The sequence below is a fragment of the Passer domesticus genome, chromosome 5, assembly GCF_036417665.1.
Source record: "Passer domesticus isolate bPasDom1 chromosome 5, bPasDom1.hap1, whole genome shotgun sequence".
Lineage (NCBI taxonomy): Eukaryota > Metazoa > Chordata > Aves > Passeriformes > Passeridae > Passer > Passer domesticus.
Window position 1 is genome coordinate 2,091,041 of NC_087478.1, and position 26,204 is coordinate 2,117,244.

The window sequence follows — 26,204 nt, forward strand, 5'->3', positions numbered from 1 at the left end:
TTTTCTCAGATGACATCACCATGGTGCAGAGAGCTGAAGTGCTTGAAATGAGTGGAACCACTGCCACCTTGCTCTTTCCCACCTGCCCAGCCTGGGGTACTGAACAAGTTCATAGGGGAAACAGGACCCAGGCTGATGCTGTGGGTTTGCTGTGGATGCAAGGCCAGTACCTGTTCTGGTACCCAGAGTCTGGGGAGTGCAGGTAAAGGGCAGCCAGTGACTCCACAGCAATTTAGCTCCAGCCAGGCACCCATCCCACCATCCCTGGTTGCTCAGGTGTGGCTCCCTCACACACACCCCAAAAACGGGAGCACGGTGCATAAACCCCAAACTTCTGCCAGGTAACACACAGCAACATTTCCTACAAGTGCAATTTAAGCAAGTAGAAACAAATAATTCAGAGCTGTCTCTGGAGGCTGCACAGCTGCATTTCCATACCATCACATCTGGGTTTAATAAGCCTCCCAGATAACTGGGCAAGGCCTTTATTCATTCTTGTAGGTATTCACATCTACTGTGTGGCTGATCTCAGTGCCTCACCCAACCACAGTGGCTGTGAGTTGAGTACAGCAATTTGCTTGCTGCCTCAGAAATAAAATACCATCAGGTATTTTGACCTGACCTTCTAACTCTTGGCAGAGCCTGATAACAAAGTATTCTCCCCCAGAATGCAGGGAGAGCTATTTACTGCTTTCAAATGATTTGCTGGGTCCTGAAAGGCTCTCTCACTGCTGCAATTTCTTGACTAAGGCAACACCATAAGCTTGATTTTGAAAAGCTGTTGCCCTTAATAGCAAATATAAGGCAGCTCTGAAGCATCCAGAGTGCAAGAAGCACTGCAGTGCAGCTGAATTCTGCCTAAGTGAGCTCTTTCAGGAGTTTCTGAATGAGAAACTCTGATGACCTCACCACGGTTGAGTCTCAGATGTGCAAAGGCATCCAGCCCCCAGACTTCATTAGCATCCTTGCAGGCTGTTACTATCTCCAAGCACAGTGTTTCCAAAACATACTCCATTTCCTTGGGAGGTGACAGCACCAAAACACATGTTGATGAGCAGCAGAGTGAAAAGGGAATCTAAAAATTCCCCATGACTCCCCACACAATAACCAAATTCTTCTAGTTTTAGAATAGCATGGGCAAAATGAATCAAGTTAATTTTGTAGTTTAGTCCTGGCCCACTGCTTGTTATTAAAATAATTTAAAAAAATGAATCAAGAAATGCACAGAAGGTTTAGAAGGGATCTTGAAGATCATCTAGTTCCATATAATCAACAAAATGACATTTCACAAAATGGTTTATGAGAGATATGAGTCTTAGCAACTTGAAAAAACAAAGACACCTGGAAAAAGAAATTGCAAACCACCCTTGTTTCTCTACCTGTGCTTTCTGATGAGGTATTTGCAGTGTCTTAGCAGGTATTCCTTTGAAGGTCGACAGAGCTTCAGAGACCAGAAATCATCTAATCTCATCTTTGGAGAGCAGGATTTACCAGGATTCCCTCCAAATAAGTAATGAACCTAAGGAAATGAGAAGCAGATCAAAAAATTGATTGTTTGTGTAAATCCACTGAACAAAGACAATTTACTATGTCAGCAGCTTTGCAGAGGTTTATTTTGGTGGGATAAACTATGCCTTTTAGCAAGTTGCTCCATCTTACTATCAGCCTCACTTTGTCCCTTTGGAGATGAAGAAAGTTCTCCTAAACAATTTACATTTTAAGATAATCAAACAGTTGTACTGTTAGAACATCCCTTTAGCAGATACCTGAGATATCTATAAATAAACATCCAAAATTCATGCAAACTCTTTCTTTAGTAGAAGCCTATGAGAATGATAAATCCTTAAGCACTGACAAAGTGAGTTGGAAGTCCTGAAGACATCCAAAGTAAAGTGAGAGCAAGCCCAGTCCAGCACAATCTATACTTAGGGAGAGGCAGAGTTCCAGAAGAGTGGAAGTATCACAAAAGGACTGTTTATTTCTTTGCTAAATTTTTCTTCCCATCGTGTGGTAATTTCAGACTCTGAACTGTTGATATTAAACATGCTACAAAGGACCTTCAAATACTGAAGTTTAACAAGTCCAACAGCCTACCTTTCCCCACAGCTTTAAAAATAATCACTCAAAACAATGTATTCTGCATCCCACTGCTGAAGGCTCTCCTTATTTATATCAGAGGAGTTTAGAAAGGTCATTGGAACAGAGGTTTCTAAAAATAAGACTCTTCAAAACAAGCACATCAAACAGCTCCTCAGATAAAGCTGGGCAACTGTGATGATTTAGCAACCTTCAGAGTAACTCAGAAAATACTACTCTCTCGTGGTGCCTTACACTTAGAAGTAAAAGCAGAACGTATTTACTTATTTACTGTATCATTACAGTGAAGACAACAAGCAATTCAATTTCCCCATACAGAATCTGCACCCATTCCTCCTTATAATCCCTCAAGTTTTGGGCTAGTTTGGTTTCCCAAATTTTATTAACACCCCACAGAATGCAAGACTAAAATACGTTTTTCTTTAACTCAGACTGTTTCAGGCTAGGGAGAATTTTCAGAAAAATCCATGAAAGGATCGGTAAATGTGTCACAATAATTTAAATTCATGAGTTTATGAACCTAATCTGTGGGTTTGTGCTTTCCTGGTTAATATGTACAAAGCTTTAAGTTTACTGAGCTGTCATATACACTAAAGCAAATTTTAAGTCTATTTATGTATGAATGTGTCCATTGGAGGCTGACAGTGCTAAAGAATGACAGTTGCTTCTGATGTGCAGGGCAAAGTCAGGCACCTCTGGCTCAGAGGATTCTTAACTGTGATTAGTTCATTCAAACACATCTTTTGCTAGAAATTCTGGTAACTATCTGCTCTCATTTATTTACCAACAGGTGAGATTAAATCCCTGAGGATAATGAATGAAGCTTCGTGTGCTCTGAAGTGTGAGAACAGATCTCATGTTTACTCCATACTGACATTAAAAGTAGTTTAGCACCTTATTTCAAAATACAGGAAGTGAGAGTTATTTACCATATTAATCCAAACATTCAAGAAGTATATTTATTGTACCATCTTTAAGGAAATAGCTACATCTTTGGAGAAAAAAACACTAAAAAGAAAAATAATTTTTTACCTTGTGCAACTCATCGTACACCAGCTGATGGGCAAACCTTGGGCAGGGCTCCTCTTCCTGAAGGCTTTTACCTGGATTCTCTTTTGCTGCTTGGTCATTCTTATAGACACAAGACCTGAAATTCAAAGCAGTAAAGAATTATTAGTTGTACTTACAGGAAGCATGAAAAGTTGCTGAAAGGCTGGAAGGTACAAATGATGTAAAAGATTTTCTCACTTCTCTTTATGTTGTCCTCTATTATCCCATCCCATTCTTTGCTCTACAAAGAATCCAGCCAGCAATCAGAGGTCATCATGGCTGAAAACAGTCCTCAAGCACAAGCCAAACAGGAAAAAAATCTAGAAAATTATTTGCCATGAGCTTTGGGGATCTCTTTAGACGTTACTTATTTGCCTACAGAACTGTCAGCATGAAGTATTTTTTTATTACGGAAGAAAACATCTTGGACCCAGTAGAGCTTTTACCATATATTATAGCAGAGGTGGTATTTCAGTCAGTGATTTCCAAGCAGACTTAAATTGTAACTGAGAATTCACTTTTAAAAAACAACACTCACACCTTTTGAAGTGACTGACCCCACTTTAGAAGAGGCCTTGAACACAAAATCTCTGCCAGCTCTGGAAAGGAACAGTGGCAACGAGCTACTAAGTACAAAACCAGGAGATATTTTCTCAGAATATCCCATCTGGCACGGAGACTTCTCCACAACCATTCACTTGCATCAGTTTCCTCAGTTTCTAAGAACTAGAGCCATGTACACTGCTATTAACAACTTACACTGGACTGAATTTGCTGCACTGGACCTGAATCCTGGCCTTGAACCCTTGCTACAGGAAAAGCCTTTTTTAACTGCTCACTTCCCCTCATCCTCTGCACCTGGCTCAAATAAAGATGTTCACATGATTTCCCTCCCTCATTTGGATCACTGCCATTATTACCTCTAAAGACAATGGGAAAAGAGGTGCCTAAAGGGAACTCAGCTGTCTTTCACAACTTTCAACAAATCCATGGTTAATAGAGGTTACAGAGTTGCTTAATGGAGACAGAATTGCTTTCTAAATAAAGTCAGTGTGGAAGTCAGAACTTAGGACTCACCAGCTGTTCCTCACAATGTCATAAATCCAGAAAGAATTCCTCACGTTCTCTTCCCGCTTCTCCTTGTCTTTACTGAGCCCTGACAAGACGTGGATTTCATTCAGCTCAGGATCAATGGTGGCCCTTTGAGTGAAACCTGTCATTGGAACTGAGAAAAGAAAATAAAAATTACACGCTGGAAATAACAGAGGGTGCAGGAGGGATCCAAACATCAGGCAAAGGAGTTTCCTTCCCCCTGCAATTCAGCAGATCACCAAGCAGAGGCCAACTTCTTCCCTGTTAAAACCAAGTCCAATGAAAATTCTTTTCTTCTCCTCCTATCTCTGACTCTCGGAAGAAAAAACAAACCATTCTGAGAGCTGCTGTTTCCTAGGAAAAGAGATGGACAGAGCCATTTGGGAGATGACCAGCTCAGAAATGAGGATTAGCTGCCTAATATAGGGCTGAATGACCAGATGACCCTTACAAATATGAATGGAGTGATTTTGTTATTATCTCATCTGTAAAAGGAAGCATTGATTCCAGAAAGCTTAATTGCAAAAGCTGGGAAACTCCAAAAAATTCAAGATGACCTCTCAATTCTATAGCTCACAACCCTGCAGGACAAAGATATCAAAGAAGCTTTTTGTATTTTCTGAATAGTCGTGGCGTAATTACCAAACTATTCTTCTGTCCCACCTTCAGATTTAGAAATATGGTGAAATCCCGCGGATTCCAAAGGTTTTCACCATAATTCCCCGAATAAAAGGTCAGCAAATTTGTTTGGCAGTCCTTTTTGTTTGTTGTGTAATTCCCCGTTTCCTGTTTCCCTAGGCAACCATCCTTCCAAAATGTATTTGTGAAGGGCACGTGATCTTTGTTTACAGATCCTGTTTGTCTCCTTTCTCTTTCTGGGTCAGTTTACAAAGGCTGGTAAAGGTTCCTGGCCTTCGGTCAAGATTTTGGCATGAAAAATTCTCAGAACTCTTGTATTTTGCAAATTCTTCCTTGCAATTAACTGGACTGCCCCCACGGCCTAGAAAACGAGCCCTACGTTAATAAAATATTTAATATTGCCGTTGGGGAATAGACAAAATGGTATTTTGGAAACCCATTCTGTAACTGGTTTCATTCTCACGCTTCACTCTTTTCATTTGTTAGGACAGGAAAGCAATAAAGGAATTAAAAAATTCTGGGTAGAATTTCGTTCTCTACAATTTTAGCCCGTACTGAAGAATTTAACAGCACCACAAAACCTAAGCATTTCTTAAAGAAAAAAAAAAATTAAATGCTTAATTCTCATGTAAATTTAAATATAAACTCCAATATATTTGGATAACTCATTCTGAGATTCCCTTTGACAAAATCCTTCCTTATGATTTTACAGGAGCGGGAGGCTTTGGATCCCTCATCAGCATAAACCTGTCTATGTGGCAAAATTGGAGGCCAAACAAGTTTTAAAGGAAAATGAATCCAGTTTATAAGCAAATAGGTGATAGAAAAGAGAAAAAAATAAGAGAACAACACTGACACAACAATGACTATATTTGTTTTATCTGCAAACCACAAAGAACTTAGTTTTTAAATAAGACAAATGAGGACTGTGAAAGTCATTCCATAAGGAAATTGAGAACAGAAAGATGACTATAGACTAAAAACTGCTAATTTTTGAAAAGTATCGTGCAATATGTTTGCTTGCATAGTCAGGGACTAAGTTGCTGACCCAAAAGGATTAAATTCAAGGCCTGTTTGAGACATTTCTGGCAGGAGAGCCATCTAAATTTGATCAGCAATGCTAATGCACATGGAAAATGTCTTTGCAACCCTATCTGCTGCTTTGAACATTTGAGACCAAGCCGGGAATATTACAAAAAAAAAAAAAAAAAAAAAAGCCCTGTGCAAATCTTCAGAGCACTAATACCTCATTGAAATGAAAATTATTATAATCATGAGGAACATAGCTGCTCTCTTACCATTGATACTCAAAGCATCTGAAACTTGTCTATGGAAGTCCCATCCCTCCTCCTGAAATGTTGTTAAATAAATTAATTTTGTATCTCGTTTATGCTCGATTTCCCGAAGCTGAAATTATTATTTAAATAATGAAGGAGGGAAAAGCTGCCAAAGTTCAGTGCTGGTGGTTTTTTCCTCTTGATATTAAGAATAGAATTCATCTGCAGCAACTGCAATCAAACCAAGATTCAAGTCAAGTAATTTCAGGCTTCCCTCAGCTGTAAATCAATCTCTTCTTGAGACTGTTTGAAATGCAGAATGCCTAGAAAAGTATCAGAAATATAAATCCTCACATTTACTAAGGGCCAGAGACAAGGAGCAACTTACATAAACTCTGTGACCTATCTAAGCAACTGGGTAGAAACTGTATTTAAGTAGTGCCTTAGGCAAGAAAAAGTTGACATCTGGTCTTTTGCAGAGGAGGACAAAAAGAGAAAGTTGGATGCAGTGTCATTAAAAAAAAACTCCTAACACAAATTTGATAAACAAATCCCTGAAAATAAATAGACAGTAAGACAAGATACTACACAGTGGGCAGGAAAAGCTGTGATGTTTTAAACCAAACAGAAACGTCAAAAACGTGTTTTCCAGAGATGTCTGATCCTTGCCAGAGCAAAAGGGCTCCATAAAAACCTCAGGACTGAAATACTTCCACTAGGGGGTAAGAGAGGTTCATCATCTGCAAAGTGCAGTGCAGCAGACTGGCAGGAAATGTTGGACAGAATTCAAACGAGAATGGTTGGAGTATTAGAGAGGGACACGGGCTGGAAACGTCGGAAAAATACTTGTGACATTTAGGCAACAAAATGTGCACTGGGAAGGAAATCTATTTGTGCACAGGCAAGAAAATTGAACCTGTAAACATGGGTCTCTAACAGTGACAATAACTGATTGCTTAGGCCGTATCTTTTTAAATTTTAGGACTTGGGAGAAAAAAGTCAAATAACGAGGGGTGAGAACCAGAGCACTTCCAGATGTGTTATCTGCAATGTACTAGACCCAAGTGGTGAATCAAGTGGTAAGAAAGGCTCCATGCAAGTCCCCTCACTTGTGCTTCTTCACAGAGATGTAAGATCAGTTTTGGAGTAAATCCCCACCACTTCCACACCTTCCAGGGCACCTGTCTTTGGTCAGGACAAAGCAGTGACTGAGGACTCAGCTCTGGGTGTTTTGAACACTGGCCTGTGGCTACGTAGTATTAACTTGGCTCCTATGACAATATACCACTTATTGAAGAGGCAAAGCTGTAGAGAGAAATCACTGAACATCACATAATCCTCAAAAGTCTTGAAGATGGTGAATGCTTTTCCTGTGCTACTGAATGTTTTCCTCCCCCTTAATCTCATTAACCAGTCTATGGTGAAAGGCAGTAACTACCTGAAAATAAGAGGTCTGAATCCTTGCTCAGGAACTTAGTATTTCCATTCATTTTTACACAGTAAAAATTAAAAGCTTGTGGCCTCAATATTTAAAAACAATATTCAGCCACACAGGCCTGGAGTTTGCAGCCAGTTCCATAAGCAAGCAATAACTCCTGAGCAAGCTCCGAGGAGATGCTGCGGAGCTCTGTGCAGTGCAATTTCCATTTCAATACAACACACGGGAAAAGCTTTTCTCTGAAAGTGACACCTAATCATGGAACAGCCACGTTCCCACTACCACAGTCCCTGCTTACAGGAGTTTATGGGATCACAGTGATCATTTCAGCCAGCTGAATATTTTTTGGCTTCTGCATGCAAACAGCTACAGTTGTTTCAAGCACAGCCTTGGCTGCTGCCAGCATCGAAGCAAGAAAACAGCTTTTACACAGAGACAGAGCTGCAAAGCAGGCAATTTAAATTCATGGAATTCTAGGGTGCTTTTGGTTGAAAGGAACCTTAAAATCATCCAGTGCCACCCCCTGCCACAGGCAAGGAGACCTTCCACTATTCCAAGTTCCTCCAAACCCTGTCCAACCTGGCCTTGGACATTTCCAGGGATCCAGGGGTAACCCCTGCCCTATGGGCAGCCTGAAGTCAAGTTTATGTTTACACAGATGTGGTTATCATTGTACTGGACAGAATTTTGGAAATTAAATCTCATGTCTTACATTTGAGGGAATACTACGGCAAATTTTTCAACACACTTTGAAAAGCAACAATGGCAAAACAATTCTATAAATTTATAGTCTACAGACCATGCCTGAAGGATTAATGAAGGATAAATAAGGGAAGCAAGTTCACTGACAGGGTTTTAGTGCCACCTGAGTTATGAAACCCTCAGAACATGTGACTGCCAGTCCCACTGCAAGCGATTCACAAGTATCCTCCCTCCTTGTGATGCCTCGTGACTACAAAATTGGGAGAAAACTTCATCACATGGACAGTGCTGCTCACCAGAACCTGGCACCTCCCAGTGGGTTAATTTTTAAAAAGTGGTAGGTGCAAATTATTCCAAGCCACTCCTTGTAGTTCCTATAAAGCAGAAGCAGCACCTCCCCCAGACTTTAATGGAGCAAGTCATGGTGAGTGATAGCAGCAGGCCAGCTGTTGACACAGCAAGATAATGATTATCCTCTTGGATTGTTCCTGATGAGACTGCATCTGGCAGTCTGCCAAGGAGCAGCTAAGGAGACCATCTGAACAGTTTGGTTGTCATGTTGACAAAGCAACAATCCAATGTCCAATGCTTGGGTCTCTCTGAGATTTTGGAAAAAAACAATCAGTAAATCTGAATGGAATTCTGAGCTATGGCAGCTCTGCAAGGCAATTCTAGGATCTGGTGACTGCCTGTCCCCCTCCTCACCTTCACAGGTAGAGGAAAGGATTTGGGGATTAGTTCTGAGAAGTACCTCACAAGATGAAAGGCACATAAAGTCCCTCACAAAACAAAATGTTTCCATGGCAAGGGATGCGCTGGCCACTGGCAAGACCTTACCTGAACAGGCACAACATGCCAGGTGTCACTAAGAGGTGATGAAAAAGACTCACTGAGGCTGCCTGTCTGAGCTGGATCCCAGCCATGCTGAGCCTGCTGTATCATCTATTTTGATTCATATTTTTCTGACTTTGCTTTGTGTCCTGGGCTGGGCTGTGTCGCCTCTGTCCGTGGTACTTAACCATGAAATCCCCCATCCATCAGGTGCACAGCTGTGTATGTGAAATGAGCACCTGCCCAACAAGAGCCCTGGGAGCTTCCCTGGTAGCTTAAAAACAAAGCTTAGCTTTAAAATCTGTAGGCTGCCCTTAAGAACCACTTCACCACCAGAATGAGCCACAAGAACTTTTAAGGCTTGCTCACATTTGACTTTGCAAGTTACTTGATGCCAAGGGATGTAAGATGCTCTGCACATCCTCTTGCAGAAGGAATTCTCCCACACCTGAGTGAGGGCCAGAGAGGATTATCACAGCAACCTCAACCACGAGTGCTGCCATGAGCTCCCTCAGAGCTGAAATGACTGCCCATGATTAGTCATGGGACTAAGGGACCCAGGGAAGCTCCCAGTGCAGCCCTCAGGGACACGCAGGACTGGTGGCATCTCCAGACCACCTGCATGCTTCAGTATACACCATTTTTATTTGTTCAGGGGGGATTTTGTTGCTTGAGTGTTGTTTATGTGCTTTTTAAAGCAATTAAAATACAAAACTGCTCTAAAAGCATGTCCATCAACATAAACATTTCTGTCTCTCCTCCAAATGCAAACTCTATTCAGTCATACTAAAACACCTCTAATTTGCACCTCTATTGTCTTCCTTCACATCCGACACATCACCACAGCTGCATGTCTAAATTTGTTTGAATTATGTATTTTGCTTCAAATTAAGAAAATTTAAGTGATACTTATCACCCATCTTTCCCAAACACATCAGCCATCCAAGGAGCTGGTCCAAGGATCAACATCAGATGCACAAACGAAAGCAAAGAAATGCTGAACAGCACAAATATCTCAGAAGATGAAAGCAGCAAAACCAACATATCATTACCATGGTTTTATAGCATTGCAACAACTCTGTGTTACTGATAATCCTTATTATCCATTTCATTACTTTTTAAAAAATTCCCTACTCCACGAGATATTGAAACAAATGCACAATTAAGTTCTTTTAGAAAGGGTAAAAATCAAAATAGCTCAACTAAGAATAGAACTGAATGCCACATGCGAGCCAGGAACAAAATGTAATCATGGGACTTTATAGGAACATCTAGGTCAGGCATCCTCAACTTGACTCATCACACTGAGCAGCTTAAAACTTCACAGCGACCAGGCAGGCAATCACTTTGTTCAGACACATCAAAATGGTGTATCACTACCTAACAAGAGCACAATAAAGACTTGCTTTTTTGGGGTGAAAATAGTGCTGTCAACATTTGCTGTCTGAATGTAATCAGCATTTTGTTCTCTTCCTGTTAAAATGCAGATTATCCCAGCGTTTTCTTTCAAAAGCAATGGAAACGTTCAAATCTCTTTGTTTACTTTCCACACACAGGAGAACAGTAAACCAAAAAAATCTACTTGTGAATTATTTCCAGTGAGTCATTTTCTTATTAAAAAAAATACAAAATCTTCTATTCATCACTTCAGGGCCTGTGGGAATGGGGAGAAGGGCTAAAACTTTACTTCATTTCTCATTTACTTTACTGAACGTTGAAGTTCATGTATGAAAAGCAGAGCTCAGTGTCCTGACAAACTCAGTATCTTTAAATCTGAAGCAGACAAAGGTGTCAGCTTAAAGCCACGTATTTTCAAGCTTCTGGCTATGAAGACATGTAGCTTGAAAAGATCAAAATGGCAGAATGTTACTAATTTCCTGGAGAAAAAAAAAAATCTATTCTTTAAAAGCTCTAAGGACAACAAAGGGAGCGTGGGTGTGTACAGAGCAGCATCAGGCAACGTGCACCTGAATAAAGGAGACTGTCAACAATATGAGCTGGTTCTTTCTTGGAAGCACTTGAGTCGATAAATGACTCCAGAGAATTAGAGCTTGGGTACTTTTCTCCCTTATTGGCATAACTAAATTAATGAGCAAACAATAACTCGTCACCACCAATAACTGACTTCAAAATTTCGGCAAAATTACTTGCTAAAAGTTAACCCTGATCAAAAGGAGGAGGGCAGCCTATATTGAAGACTAATTACCTTCCTGGCATTTTTAGTAACTTGAAGAAAAGACTGGGACTGAGTATACAAAACATGAGAAACACTCATAACTTCTGTCCCATAGTGGTACACAGTGCAACTCAAATTACAAGTTCTGACTGGCAGAATGAAGATCAGGGTATTTGTAACAGGAAAATGATGTGCTTATACATGCAGAGAGGCTTTTCGGGAAGAAAGGAACATTTTTCTCTGTCATTTGAGGAGAAAAGGCATGAAATCAGTTCTTCGTGGTTATGTTACAGGCCTTCTGGGTGTTTTTAAAGGCTTCTGTCATACAGAACTACACACAGGCTATGTAGCTCCAGTGCTATGAATCACACAGAACTGAAGCCCCTCTCCCTCCTATTCCTTTTTTTCACCTTTTTCTGATATTTATTACAAATATAACAGGACAACAGCTTAGTCTCATCTTTCTGGTGAAAATAACTTCTGTCCCTCTACTCCAATTCTCTGCCTCTGAGCACCCTACCTGCCTTATCTTTATCTTATGGCAATTTACACTTAGTGAAAACTAGAAATGTCAGAATTTACTTTTTCCTTTCCAGGCTTAAAGATATTTTTTCAGCTTTTTTTTTTTTTTAGTCTTTGTTAGAGTTTCCAGAAGAGGTACTCTTCGTTCTTATTTTGCTGGGGATATTTTTTCTTTTGAGGTGCTATGTGGTTTCATGCATCAATTATTTGTATTGTGCTCAAGATGGAGAGTGTCAAATGACAGAAAGAACAGAACTGGCATAAGTTTAACCTGTATAGTGTGGAATTTACCTGGCTATGGAAGGTTAGTTAAGGATGCCAACACGATCCCACAGGCTGAACCCGGCCTTTCACCTCCATATTTCTCCTTTTACAGTATTTCATCTTTTACAGAATATTTCTCATTTGTACCAAGGGAATGAAATGATTATGCAGTTATCCTCTTACCCATCCCTGAATCTTTCTTTGTGCCATCTGAGATAATGTCCACGTGGTCGCTGTCCACATCGTAACTGAAGAAGTCGTTCAAGTAAGTCTTTGATCTCTGGCCACCAAATACATATAAACAGCGATTTTTCTGGAAAAGGGAGGGGGAAAAAAATCTTTATGAGGTCAAGACAGTACGTTGGTCAACTGTGCTCATTAACAGCAATATTTATCATAAAATCACAAATGGTTTGGGTTGGAAGGAACATAAAAACCCATCCAGTTCCAATCCCCTTCCACTATCCCAGGTTGTTCCAAGTCCCATCCAGCCTGGCCTGGAACACTTCCAGGGATCCAGGGGCAGCCATTAATGAATCAAAGAGGAACAGAGATGTGTCTTCTAAGTTTAACATCATTGTGCTCAGGTAACTGATGCAGCCCTACCTCATCCAGCTTTGACTTCAGATCATTAAAGCAGCAGCTCATCTTTCAAGTTTATTATTAAAGAATTAACAGGCCCCATTTCTAAAGTCCGTCACAAAATCATTGTTAAAAACACAACAGGAACAAAAGACAGACTGCAGGAGAAACCATCCAAGTACCAGCACATTACTAAATTCAGTACAGGCAAATGGCAAGGAGCAAGCCAAGAATAACAGGTTTATTGCTTCTTTCAAGTCTGCCAAGTGGAAAGTCCGTAAGTGGCAGATTATTTTTCTTTCAAATGGTTGAGAAAACAGAAAAGGACTTAAACTTCCATGACCTGTGCTTACAGAAACCAGTATTCTTACATTTACCACGGACACCTATTTGAAAGATCCTCAAGTCCTTGTACAGAATTTTGTGGGGCAATATGTTTTTCCACCAGATTTTAAAGAACCATTCAAAACAAAAATAAAATGGAAAGCTCAGAAAGCCCAGTATTAGCTGTAAAAATTCTGATCTTTCACTTGAAAGGGAAAGAGAAATAAAATCAGTAATTTCTTCAAATTGGTGGGTTGAGGTTATGGTATCAGTAAATATTTAAATGTCATAACATTAATTTTAATTCTCTTTAGTTCTCTTCTCTTAAATAGACACGTGGTTGATGAACACATCTGGAAAGGCAATGGAAGGTGGTTTTTAACACCCAGCATAGGGTAAAATGCTATATACACCTTTCCCCCACCATTCTGCTTCTCCATGAGGCTCTGGATGAGGTTTCCATAACCCCAGCTGTTTACAGCTGTTTGCAGCTGCTGAGGACAACAAAGAGCAGCTGGATGCTCCAGCACCAAAGGCTCTGAGGCCTGTGCAACTCAATGTACACCCATGAAGTCCCATTCCAGTAACAACACAGAGTATCTACCAGACCAGACGCTTCTAAATTGCTCTACTAACTTAAAAAGAATATATTTTATGTCAAAATGAACCAGAGCCTTTGTTTCTATTTACTATTATAATATTAAAATCAACTCTTTTAAATTCTCCTTGATTTTTGCATGAAACTTTATTCAGTTGGGAGTCATGAAAGCTATGAAACTTGAATTAGCACCTCCTGCACTTACCAAAGCAGCATCAGAATGTCAGCAAACATTGAATTAACTGAGACAACACATCACTGAGGAGATTAAGGAGCTCAAAATTTGCAAGAAAAACCAAAACCAGATGTTCTGCTTAAAGTCAGACATCATAAATCAAAGCAGGGTGTGGATACTCACAGAATGGAACAACATGCAGTGTCCTATCCGGGACTGGATATCCTCGGGTCCGGCGTTGCAGGAATCCTCCCTCAGAAGTTTCCACGTCTGGCACTGACAGTCAAAAGCAAACAAGCCACTGAACTGGGGCTCACTGGCTCTGCTGTCGTCCACACTGCCATTGCAGGTCAGGATTCGGCCTCCAAAGGTGTAGATCATGTGTTTCTCAGAATCCATGCACATCTGCAAAAAGCAGGGAAGCAGTTTTAAGCAGGTGAGACCTGAACACTCTGAGATCTAACATTAAACACCCCTCTCCTGCAAGCAATGCCCACTAAGCTAAGACAGTGCCCTGCACATCTCCTGAGACTCCAACAAACAGAAAAGGACACACATATTCATGGTTGTCAGGTCTTAATCTCATAAAAGAAATTTAAAATCCAAGTCTAATTTCTATATGCCATTTAATATGCAAAAGAAAAGACTAAATGTATCCTTCATCACCTAAAAATCCTGCTGATTTCAGGGAAAAGTACTTGAGGGTCTTTCACAAGGATTCACAGGGTTCTTTTCCATAGACCCACAGATTCCACAGAAAAGATCCATGGGGACCTTTTCAAGCTACATTCTTATAGCCAGAGTTAACAGAGTATCACCTTTGGCAATGGTTGTGCAAGGGAGAAATTCAAAATTCACTGCCCACTAATTAACCGATGCAAAAATCAGCCTGTGATTTGTTGCTGAGATTCCATCCCCAGCACACATTTATCCCCATTACTGGAACACAAAGTGGGGGCTTAACCCGGCCAAAGATTCCTCATGGGAGTGCAGCAGAAATATGTTTAATCTCCAAACCTAAACTGAGGTTTAGGTTCGAGAAGCACTGCAACATAAATCAAACCAAACCCCCTGACTCCAGGTGATGTTTTCAAAGTGCAAAGCAGAGAGTTACAAAATACCAGAGGGGGAAAAAAAAAAGCAAACCAGCAAACAGACAAGATTACAGTAAGATAGAGATGCTACTCAGCAAAGCCTACACAAAACACTTCTAGTGCAGCACATTTCTGAAGGTTAAATAAAAACTGCTATTGCAGTAGGTGTTGAGGGAGAGAAGGAGAGCTGCAGACTGACAGAAGTCAGTGAGGCCCTTCTTCCCTGAGAGACAGAACAGGAAAAAAAGGAATCATTTCAAGAGGCAAGCAAAGTACCCAGAGTAGCCTTGCCAGCTGACAATTTCCTTGTGCCTCTTCCCCAACACCTGGGAGACTGGCACTGGTTATTAATAGAACAGAAAGACTGATTGGCTTTTGTTCTGCAGACATGGCGTATCTTTAATTTTCGGTGTCAGCAGAAAGGCACATTGTGCTGGCAAACAACAGCTTTGGTTACAAAACAGCCAGTACCAATAAAGCTGATCTTGGGCTGCTTTAAAAATGAGTCCTGATGTGCTGTTTCTTGGCGATGCTTCATAAAAAAAAAAAAAAAAATCAATTGAGAACAAAATACCTTTTTCAAGTAGACAAAAGCCACTGAACACGACATAAGTAAAGAAGTTTTCAATTTGAACACGTGGACAGATGTGACTGTTTAAAGGATTAGTAGCCATTCCTCTAAGGTGCTTTAAGCTCTATAAAGAAAGCACATTCTACAATTTTTAAAGGTAACCAATTTGGAAAGAATCCTGCTCCTGTGTTGGCCTCAGTCCAGCAGCTTGCTTGGAGTATTCTTCCAAAGGTATCATACACAGTTTTACAAGTTGCTCCCCAAGGCCCTCCAGGCAAGGCATATCTGCAAACCCAGCTCAAGGAGACTGATTAAAACCAGATGAACTGTGCTTTGGGCTTCTATAAAACGTGTCTTAATAAAATACATTTGTTTGCAAAGGCTTTTATGATTCTTCTGACTCAGTTTGATTAGAACACCAGCAGCCAGTGGTGTTGAGCAGCAATGCCATTAGGATTTAATGGAGTGCAGATCACACCCTCTTCATCCCTGCTCTGTTACCTGCTACAGTGCCTGGAAATCACAGAGACTACGATCAAAACTGATCTTTAAACACTGAGAACTTGCAGCAGGAGGATGAGCGTGGCTGACCTGATGATCAAACACCAGCTTGGGGCCTCCATCTGCTGCAGTGTCCTCGCTCAGCAGCATCCAGGTGTTGGTGTCGATGTCGTAGCGGTAGAAGTCGCTTTTCAGGGACTTGCTGTTCCTCACGGAGGAATCCAGGTACCGCCCCAGGGTGTAGATCTGCCGCCGCTGGATGTCAATGCACATCTTGTGACAGGACCTGGCACTGGGACCGCTCTGAGAAAGCAAAGGACCACAAAAATGTAGAGAATAATGGGTTTAATATTGCTCCAGGCAGGTCGATAAGGGGAAATAAGTATTAGCAGCAGCTAGAAATCCTTGGGGAATTCAGGAAAATCTGCTTGTAATCAAATACAGGATTAATATATAACTAACTACAAGAGCACATCCCGTAACTTCTGTCCTTTAAAAAGACACCAGCAAAAACCTTAATGCATTTGTCACAACAAACTTATGATTTGAACCTTTTCTGTCAGATTCCTTAGAAAACAGACAGTTTCTCCCAGAAGTGATTCTCAGAGGCGTGTGAAAACTACTTGATCTTTTAAAATAACAGAAGTCGATGCACATGAGAGGCAAATTAAGATGTCACAGCCTATAAATAACTACACAGGAAGAAGATTAAGAAGTGCTCTATTACAAGAGCTCTGTTTTATTAATAGGCTGTTTTCTAACAGATCATAAGCAGACACTCCCCCAAGCAATCATATCCCGTAATGGCTCTGGGAAGGTAACAAAAGCACTCCCTGTCCTTCACAAATAGATATGGCCCTCCCAGCCTCCAGCTGAAAGAAAGTTTCCCACGGTAAGCAAAACTGCCCTGAGTTATGATCTTCAAGAGAAACACACAGAGTGCTCCATGTCAAATTATTACAGGCTTAATCCATCCAGGAGTGCTCAAATTAAATCATGGAGTAATTTATTTAATGACATTATGATGATGATTATGCAGACCTGGGCAGTTTCCTTTCTGCTTCCCAAATCTCTTTTTAAGGGCCTTCATACACTTCTTCTTGAAGCATGAGAGTGATGTTCTAGTACACCAAAACATTAGAAATCAAGATTTTCAAAGCCTTATGTGCAAAATATCAGATGAAAACCATCATAACATGAGTATAGATCAATTCTGCAGTTTATTTTGACACAGTTGAGTGACAGGACACAAAGAATGGCTTTGGGCAGGTTGAAATTAGATATGGGGAAGAAATTCTTCCCTGTGAGGGTGGTGAGGCCTTGGCACAGGTTGGCAAGAAAAGCTGTGGCTGCCCCTGCATCCCTGGAAGTGTCCAAGACCAGGCTGGAAATGGTCTGGAGCAACCTGGGATAGTGGAAGGTGTCCCTGCCTATGGAAGGGCATTGGAATGGGATGATCTTAAACGAAAGATCTGTAACATCTTTCATCTTTAATGGGATGATGCCAAACCATTATGGGATTCTATACAAAGAAATCTATTTTAAACTATTGAAAAGTAAAGATTAGGCAACTAGGCAAGGATATAGCAAATCCTTGAAATCATTATTGAAGACATACTTAAAGAAGAGCAGCCATATCACACTAAATAATCAACACAATAATTGCTCTCTGAACTACCTTATGTGCAATGCCTCATGAAAAGATCTTCATAATTGTACCCTTTCAATTAAATTCTATTGAAATTTAAAGTACACTAATGGAATGCACATCACTGAATTGGATAAAACAAGAAAGGAAGCATTACATCTTTGTTGTCAAAAGCCTTTACTATTCATGTTACAGAATTCAATTTCTTGATTAAGCAAGGGTTCCAGGAAACTGTTTACGGTAACTCAAAAGACCATGTGAAGAGGTGAACTGAATTGTTCATATTTTGTAAATATGAAGCATTATGGCGGCAATGATTACAGCTTTGAGGATTAGTTACTTCATGGTAATTAGGATAATTTTATTTTCTGAAAATAAAAGTACTGATAGCAGTGAAATATTAGCATAAAATCCTGAAATGCAGCAAAAACTCAGTGATTGCCTTTGGTCACGAAGGAAGACGACACACAAGGCAACAACACAATTGTCTTTGTTCCTAGAAAATACAAAAACATTATCTTGCAGAGGACCCTGTTCCAAACACACGGGGGAGGTCCTTTGCATGAGAAGCACCAATCTGCGCACTCACAAGGGCAGCCCTTGGTTCACAAATAAATCACCCCAGTGTGCAAAGTCCATCCCCAGGCATGGAGCTGGCACCCTCAGGGATATGGCTCCAGCCCCCTGCCCATGAGCACCTATTTGCCTTGGCACAGCTGCCTTGTGGGTGAGATGTGAGGAGCCACCTGTGCTTTCTGACCCTCCCCTCTGGCAGGCCACTGCAGTTTTTTAATGGAATTGGACAAGTTAAGAATCATCCCCTCACTCTCTCGCCTCTATGCGGACTAAATTAAATCCTCCCAAACTTGTTCAAATAATGTCTTTGGCACTTTCAGGAGTAAATCTCCAATTTAGCAATTTCCAGATCTGCCTTGCCACAAAAAGCTACATCATCAACCAAAATTGGTCTGAGCACAGACACAACACTGAGACACTTCACAACTCAATACCTATTTCAAGGCAACAACATCAAAATCACAGTTGCTACACTAAATATGCAACATACAGATTTCCTAATGCTATTTTAAAATGAGAACAGAATTCAGGAAAAATACTTTTTTTCTTTAATTATGTCCTGGCCACATCTCACACAGTATTATCTGCTTTCTTAAAGAGCTCTTAAGGTTAGCATTTCATCTCTACAGACACAGAATCTTCATCACCTCAAGTTCATGCAAGAACTTCAGCTCTACCAAACTGCAGAGCCTGCCATAGCATGAACCATCTCTTGTCATACAGGAAACTTCATCCAATTTGAAACGTGTTGTCCAAGAAAACTGGAGTTCTGCCTGCACACCACTCACAAGATCACAAGGAACCTGCCAAAGTTTCCTCCTTAGCCTACATGTTTACCAAAATGAGTAAATAACTCCATTAACAGTGATACATGCTGGTTTGACATTTAAGGCAGAAAAGGTCTAAATCTGTGTTCACTTCTGAGTTCAGCTTGACCATGGCAGCCCTTATAGCTCAAATGTACTTCAAACAGGGACACAAAGTCCATTTACAAAGACACTACAAAGGAGTAAAACGCTTCAAGGCACATGTGATGAATCAAGTGCCTGTGGGTGGCTGCGAGTGTTCATCCAAAGTCGTGTGCTCCATGTGGTTACAACAGCAGCCTGTTGTTCACACGAGGAACACTGTGCCACAGCTTGTCACGGACACAGCAATCCAGTAAATTCAAACAGGAAAGTTTGTTGATTCCACAAGTGTTCAAAGAATCTGACCCTTTAAAAGCAGTAAGTGAGAAAAACAGAGATGACTCTCCAACCCAAGGCTGAAGAGATCAAGCATGGCTAGAGGGCAAAAGAGCAACCTTCTGTCTCCCTGCCAGGATGTAGGCTGGTCATGATCCATTAATTAATGTCCCAGGCTCAGTGGCTCTTACTAGAGATCTCCATGCCCTTCTTCAAATTCAGGCCTTATCACCATGTCACAGTTTGGACAAGTTGCTGCTGTGACTGTCTGAATTCGTAACAAACCTGTGCAAAATTCCTCATCTCTGGAAGTGTTCAAAGCCAGTGGATGGGGCCCTCAGCAGCCTGACCTAGTGGAAGGTGTCCTTGACCATGGCAGGGAGATGAAACTAGAGGGTCTTTAAGGTCCATCCCAACCCAAACCATTCTGTGATATTTATAAATAAGTACTTTACTTTAGATCTGGTTTCTTCTAAGTTGTTACATGTGGAATCCACATTTTTGCAGATGAAGCTTCACAACCTGATTGACTGAGGTGGTAGAGGTGTCACTTCCCAAACAGAGCCCATCTTCCATAAGCCTCTGAAAGTCACATCCATCAACACCACCCAAACGACCTGAACAAACACTGGCTCTGGGGACTCCTTCCAATTCTCATCAGAAAGCTCCTGGCACACACACTGCAGAAACCACACGTGAAAGGGGCTTGTGACTGGGCTAAGTCCTTATTCAGATGGCAATAAGTGTGTCAGGCTGCTTTGGCCAGTGCCTCAGCTGCTGCCAAGGCTGTGATGGCAAGAGGAAAGCATTAGCATATCACATTTCTAACCTACAGGACACCAAACAATACCAAAAACTACTAAGCACAGGCACTGTTGGGTTTGTGTGGGACTCAATAAGTGCCCACACAGAGCCAGGACTGACCTGAACAAAGTGGCTCTGTGCCACCCAGCCCCACCATACAATCAGCACAGCACAATAACAGCTAAAACAGATTAAACAGCATGTGTAGGGTCCTGTTTGGAAGCGCTACAAAATACCAAGCTTTATGCCCAGCTCCAAGGCTCTTCTTTAAACAGGTTGGTGTTGACGCAACTCCTCCGATCTCTGCGGCACAGATAAACGCCCTGGTGAGGGTGGGATGGTGGGGAAAGGAAGAGAGGCTGTATGGCCAGGAACACTTAAGAAAGGCTTTCAATCCTTTAAGCACCCAGGGCCAAATAGGATTTTTAGGTTTCGTCAGTGCTACACGAAATTCAATTGTGCAATGCCAAGTGAATACACAGTATACTTTATGAAAAGCCTTCTCAACATGCTAAGCCACTTTATAAAATCTAATTAGAGCTTTCTTCATTTAACTTGCAAATGCTGAAAGCAATTATCCCACTTAAGGACTAACTTACAAAACGTTTTCAAAAAGCAACACAACAGCACCGAGAGACAACACCGCCTCCTTAGAATAATTGATTTGTTCCTATACAGGGGAGAAAGGATTGGGACTCAACTCCTTAGGGTAGGGTCTGCTCAAATCACTGTTTATGCCAGAATCAGCAGGCATCATCTTAGCAACAGCATCCTGGAATGCTACATTAAGGCACAAACATGATAGCTTTCATTTTTTGGTTTGTTTTTAAATAAATGTCCTATGAACCTTCTTTAATGAGAACATGACCGCAGGAAGCCGGTTCCACTGCCCATCCCAAACAAAAACTGGGGGAGCTTGGCTTCTTCTGGTTATCATAACCTTTTGCAAATAAAGGGGTTTCAGTTGCAAGAAAAATCTGTTTTATTCAGACCAATCCAGATGAAAAACCTCAGGAGCAAGCCTGGATCCTGTTCAAGAGTCAGGGAAATAAAAACAAAGAACAGCTGACTAATTCTCCGTTCTTGGTCCTGTAAAAGACTGAGTGGAATGTGAACACTGCCTCCAGTATGAAGTTCAAAAATAAGCGTCATGAGGTAAATGCTCTTGTCCTAAAGCAAACTAGGACGAGGACATAAAAAGACACAAACAACCTACTTTGTTTCCAGTCCTGAGAGCAGCCTGTCAGGCAACAAATAGTCCCTCCTGCCTACACACAACTGCAGAGATTAATTGCTCTCATTTCCCAGTTTTGGACTATAATTCGTTTCCTCCTCCACCCCCCCCAAAGAAAAAAAAAAGGGGGAAAGTTCTCCACAAACTTGAAAATGAAAGGAAATGCATATTATTCCTGGCATTAATTCAAGTCCATGTGCTTTAAGATTAGAGCTTGTTAGTGCTTTATCAATGCCAGTCTACAGCTAATGCGCTCCCAAAATGTTTAATCTGAGCCGCAGCAAAGATTTGCTTTGCTCTAGATGAGCACTAAATTCAGCAAGAGAAACAACTGCAGCCATACAACAAAATAAAGTACTTTCATCCCATACAGGTTACTCACAGAAAGCATTTTAAGTTTACCATAACCTAAAGGTGCCAGAAACATAAGAAAATAATTTAATCTATTCTCTTTTTTTTATGATAGCATAGAGGATCACAAAACAGGAGCTGGGTGCTGATATATCGTTCCTATCACCCACAAAATCACTGATGATGTGCCAGGAGCACCAAACCACCAGAGGGAGGGTCCTGCACGTCCAGTCACACAACAGGAGCATCACAAGGCCAGAGCAGCCCAGCACAGGCACATAGCAGGGGCTCAGAGCCCTCTGTAAGGGTTTCTTCAGTGTGAAAGACCCTCCCTCAAACAGCACATCCCAACTTCCTACTCTGTATGATGGCAGACATCAGTGCCACCTGTGTCATTTGATGTCCAAGACTAGACAGTTACAACACAAGAATTAAAAACCTTTGGATGTCACACAGGGTAAATGCAGCAAAGGACGGAATGTTTCTAGGATACTAAGATGAGAGTTTAGCTCTAAAAAAAATTTTTGGATACTCAATGTACACTCCATTCTTTAAATTACTCTGCAAAAATTCCCTGGAAGTGTCCAAGGCCAGGTTGGATGGGGCTTGGAGCAATCTGGTCTAGTGGAAGGTGTCCCTAACCATGGCAGGTGTCTGGGACTAGATGATCCCTAAGGTCCCTTCCAACCTTTAACATTCCACAATTCTTGTCACTATTCATAAAAGTAACAGATATTCCAACTAAATTTTAAGGGTGCTTTACCAGTTATAAAGAATATTTTTGAGAACATGCAAGTTCATCAGCCACTGAATGGTTTGGGTTGGAAGGGACATTAAAGCTCATCCAGTCCCGCTCCCCTGCCTTCCACTATCCCAGGCTGCTCCAAGCCCCTGAGACTGGACACTTCCAGGGATGGGGCAGCCACAGCTTCTCCAGAAAACTGTTACACATAAATTAAATACGTTCTACCAAAAAATATTTTGTGAAGCCTAAGAAATATACCAGAATCTACCTAAGAGCCATCATGCTGAAAACTCCTCAAGACCAGTACTGGAAAGGCAGGAATTGACACAATTTTTCATAAAAGAGAGTTAAATTCCTTATGATAAATATTAGGTTTGGATATTAAAAAGTTATAATTAACTATTAATAAGTCCAGGCACAGCCAAGACAAGAAGACACCCTCGGTCAGGCAGCTGACACAGAATCTGAGCTATGGCTAATCTGCTTACTGGTGCCCTCCTACAGCGATGCCACGGGATAGATTTACCAGCAAAGTCCTTTCTGGGCATCTGACTCAGACATGATGGAGCAGATTAAAGTCAGAGGCAGCTTTTAGCACACAGTTTTGTGTGCACATCTCTTCAAGGTGGGAAAACAATTAAGTTTAACAGGATAAAGCTTTCTTTTTCCCCTTCCTAAAAGCATGCTCACATTTGGGACAGTCCTAATTTCCCAGTGTTGATGCTGTGTGGCCTTGAGCTGAGCCTGCCACAAAGAGACTTTCCCTGCTTAAATTAGAATTAAAAAAATAAATGGCCTGATGTTCTATTTTTGAAAGACGGTTCAATGAGCTTATAAGTCAAATGATCAGGCTCAGAGATCATACAACACAATCCTTATGACAGCAGTGGGCTGGATTTGATGACCCTTGACAGCCCAACCCTTCCAGTCTGACACGAACTTGACTCCGAGTCTTTGCTCCATCCTTCAGGGATCAGCACAGGTTTATCACAGCACAGCTCATTAGCATTGCTATGAAAACAAATAGATAATGTTCTGTTCTCATGAAATTATTATTTATTAGCCTCTGTGCCACCTGCCTGTAGAAATAACTCATTTGAGAGTATTTTCATAAAGGAATTAATTAATACATGATTTTCTGGCTTCTGATGTGCCCCCATCAAGGCACCTCTAAAGACCAAGTGTGTCCTCACAGCTGAACTTTCCAAAGCACCAACACTGTGCTTTGACAGCTGTGCTGCCTGAGATTTCCTACAGTGCAGAAACAGCTTTGGCAGCCACTGCCAGAGAATTACCAGTGCAGGAGCCACATTCCTGGATCTCCTGAGCTCTCTGCTCTCACACCAGGGTATCATCAAGGCCTTCCAGCAATGCATAACACCATGGATCTTATGCTGCAGTAAAACATCTTAAAAGCCAGTGGGGAGGGAGCTCCCACATCTTCAAGCATGCAAATAGTGGGAAATAATCTGTGGCCACTCAGTATTTAAAATGGGGTTATAAAAAAAGATAAAGAGGGACTTTTTGCACAGGCAGATAGTAACAGGACAAGGCGGAACATTTTTAAATTGAAAGAGAAGACATTTATATCAGGTGTTAGAAAGAAATTCTCTGCTCAGGAAGGTGGTGAGGGCCTGGCACAGGGTACCCAGAGAAGCTGTGGCTGCCCCTGGATCCCCTGGAAGAGCCCAAGGCCAGGTTGGATGGGGTTTGGAGCAGCCTGGGATAGTGGAAGGTGTCCCAGTAGACAGCAGGGGGTGGAATGAGTTGATCTTTAAGGTCCCTTCCAACCCAAACCATTCTGCAATTCTTTAATTTATTTGAAGAAGGTTGCAGGAATGTGTATGAAGGTCTTGTGCAGGCTTTAGTTTACAGTCAAAAATAAAAGTCATCCAACCTTTGTGATTCAGCTTACAAATGCAAACAAGAGAAGTACTGAAGGAATACCTCAGTACATGGCGACCTTGCAGCAAAAGGACATCAGTTCTGTGCTATTTCTAACAAAAGGCACAATTCACCTGCAAACAAAGCACTGCTTACACTGGAGAAATGTGAAAAAAGTTTCAACTTCTTAAATTTTACCAAGTAAATTGTCAGTTTGTTCCACATCCACTGCTTTGCTTTCAGCAACACTGATGAAATGTAACAGACAACCCACCAGAGAACCAGAGCTTTCACCAGCTCTGAGATGGGCCCTCAGGACAACGTCCCTCGTGTGTTGAATTTAACTAACCCCATTAACAATTGCAGGATGTTGAATGAGGTCATTTTTGCATGCATCACAAGTTCACGCTGTCCTCTCATTACCAGTAACAATGGCCAGCGAAGGTCCAGCCAAGAGAGATTTTTCCATAGACACAAACTACTCAGCTGAGCTACAGCCCCACTTGCAGACCAGAAGGCTGAAAAAATTTAACTGGTTGCTTATGAACTGTTTAGCCACAAAGGTTACAAGCAAGGCTACACTTTTGGAAGTTGTTCTTTTTTTGTAATTAATTGCCCTTGAGATGCCGGTGATAGACAAACATGAAATTCTAAGTCCAATCCTTCGACAGCCACAGGCTCTCAGATGTTTCTGAGAAAGTGAAGACAGTTTTGAGCTGTGACAAAAGAGTAGTTTGCACCTGAAGGTGTTGGGAAGTTGTAAAAGTGGCTGTTTAATTTCCTGAAGCCCAGTATCAGTAACATCTCCATCACACGCAAGCCCTGGAAAATTCAAGGATTAAGTCCTATTAAACACCGTAAGCTCTTTCAGACAGATCTGAATTCAACACACCATTGCACCAGCCGCTGTGCCAATAAGTTCTCTTGAGACACTCCAGAAAGTTCAATTCCCAATTACCTCCAAAACCCAGTTGCTGAAATATCTCAGTAGCAAGGTCCACAAAAACTTACTACATTTTCAAGCACGTAATTATACAGACAATTTAGCTACAGATTTGTCTGTGATACTACTTGAGACTGCTTTTCTCTATGTTACCACCTTGGGATAACTGATATTTCTTCAGGGATTTCTGTATTTGTACAGACTGAGCAATGTTAATGCAACATTAATATAACAGTGTAGCTGTAATAAGACATTACTCCCAAGGCAAGTTGACTGGTGTGTGAAGCTATTTTCACTCACCGGCAAAAGAGTTAAGTTTTCCTTCCACCTCTACATATTCTCCTATTTCTTTAAACTCCTTTTCTTTTAATCCCTTCAGTGTGAAATGCTGGGGTCCTGGCATTCCAGCTGGCTCATCTCACAGGTGCATATTTCTGTGTCTTTAAAAGCCAAAAGGATATAAATCAGAATTCCTTGTACCTACAGCAACCTCTTCACTAAATCTTTACCTGAAAATCCTGTAATGCCATTTTCCCCCCAGGATGCATCCACAGCCACCCAAGAATGACTCTATGCTGCCTCATCTACAATTTACAGGGAATTGCAAAATGCATTTAGGATGATGCAATAATGTCCTAATAAAGCCATGTAAGTAAAATAAAGTTCCATTCCAGACCAGAGATCAGAGCATTAAACTCATCATAAGCTGCAGTTGAAGTGGTGATTTTTATCGGAACATAAACGCCACAAATCAACTCTGCCTGATGCATTACTTCAAGGACTAAAAGTAGTTTTACTTTGCAACTGAAAGCTTTATGATGACTTGGAAATTCAGCATAACCTGAAGACTGGCACGCACAAGCTCCAGGGCTGCCAGAACTGTGCAGCCTCCAGAACTCTGG

General features: G+C 41.2%; 1 protein-coding gene across 4 annotated transcripts in view; it reads right to left on the bottom strand.

Annotated features, from left to right (window-relative positions):
- The window catches only part of MKLN1 (muskelin 1), a 105,052-nt gene that overhangs the window by 23,338 nt on the left and 55,510 nt on the right, over positions 1-26,204 (bottom strand). For all 4 annotated transcript variants that reach the window (XM_064421672.1, XM_064421671.1, XM_064421676.1 and 1 more), the window contains 6 exons: positions 16,024-16,236; positions 13,951-14,172; positions 12,272-12,401; positions 4,225-4,372; positions 3,130-3,244; positions 1,380-1,519 (listed from right to left, as the gene is read on the bottom strand). In XM_064421672.1, coding sequence (XP_064277742.1) covers positions 1,380-1,519; positions 3,130-3,244; positions 4,225-4,372; positions 12,272-12,401; positions 13,951-14,172; positions 16,024-16,236 — 968 coding nt within the window. The remainder of the gene's footprint in view (positions 1-1,379; positions 1,520-3,129; positions 3,245-4,224; positions 4,373-12,271; positions 12,402-13,950; positions 14,173-16,023; positions 16,237-26,204) is intronic.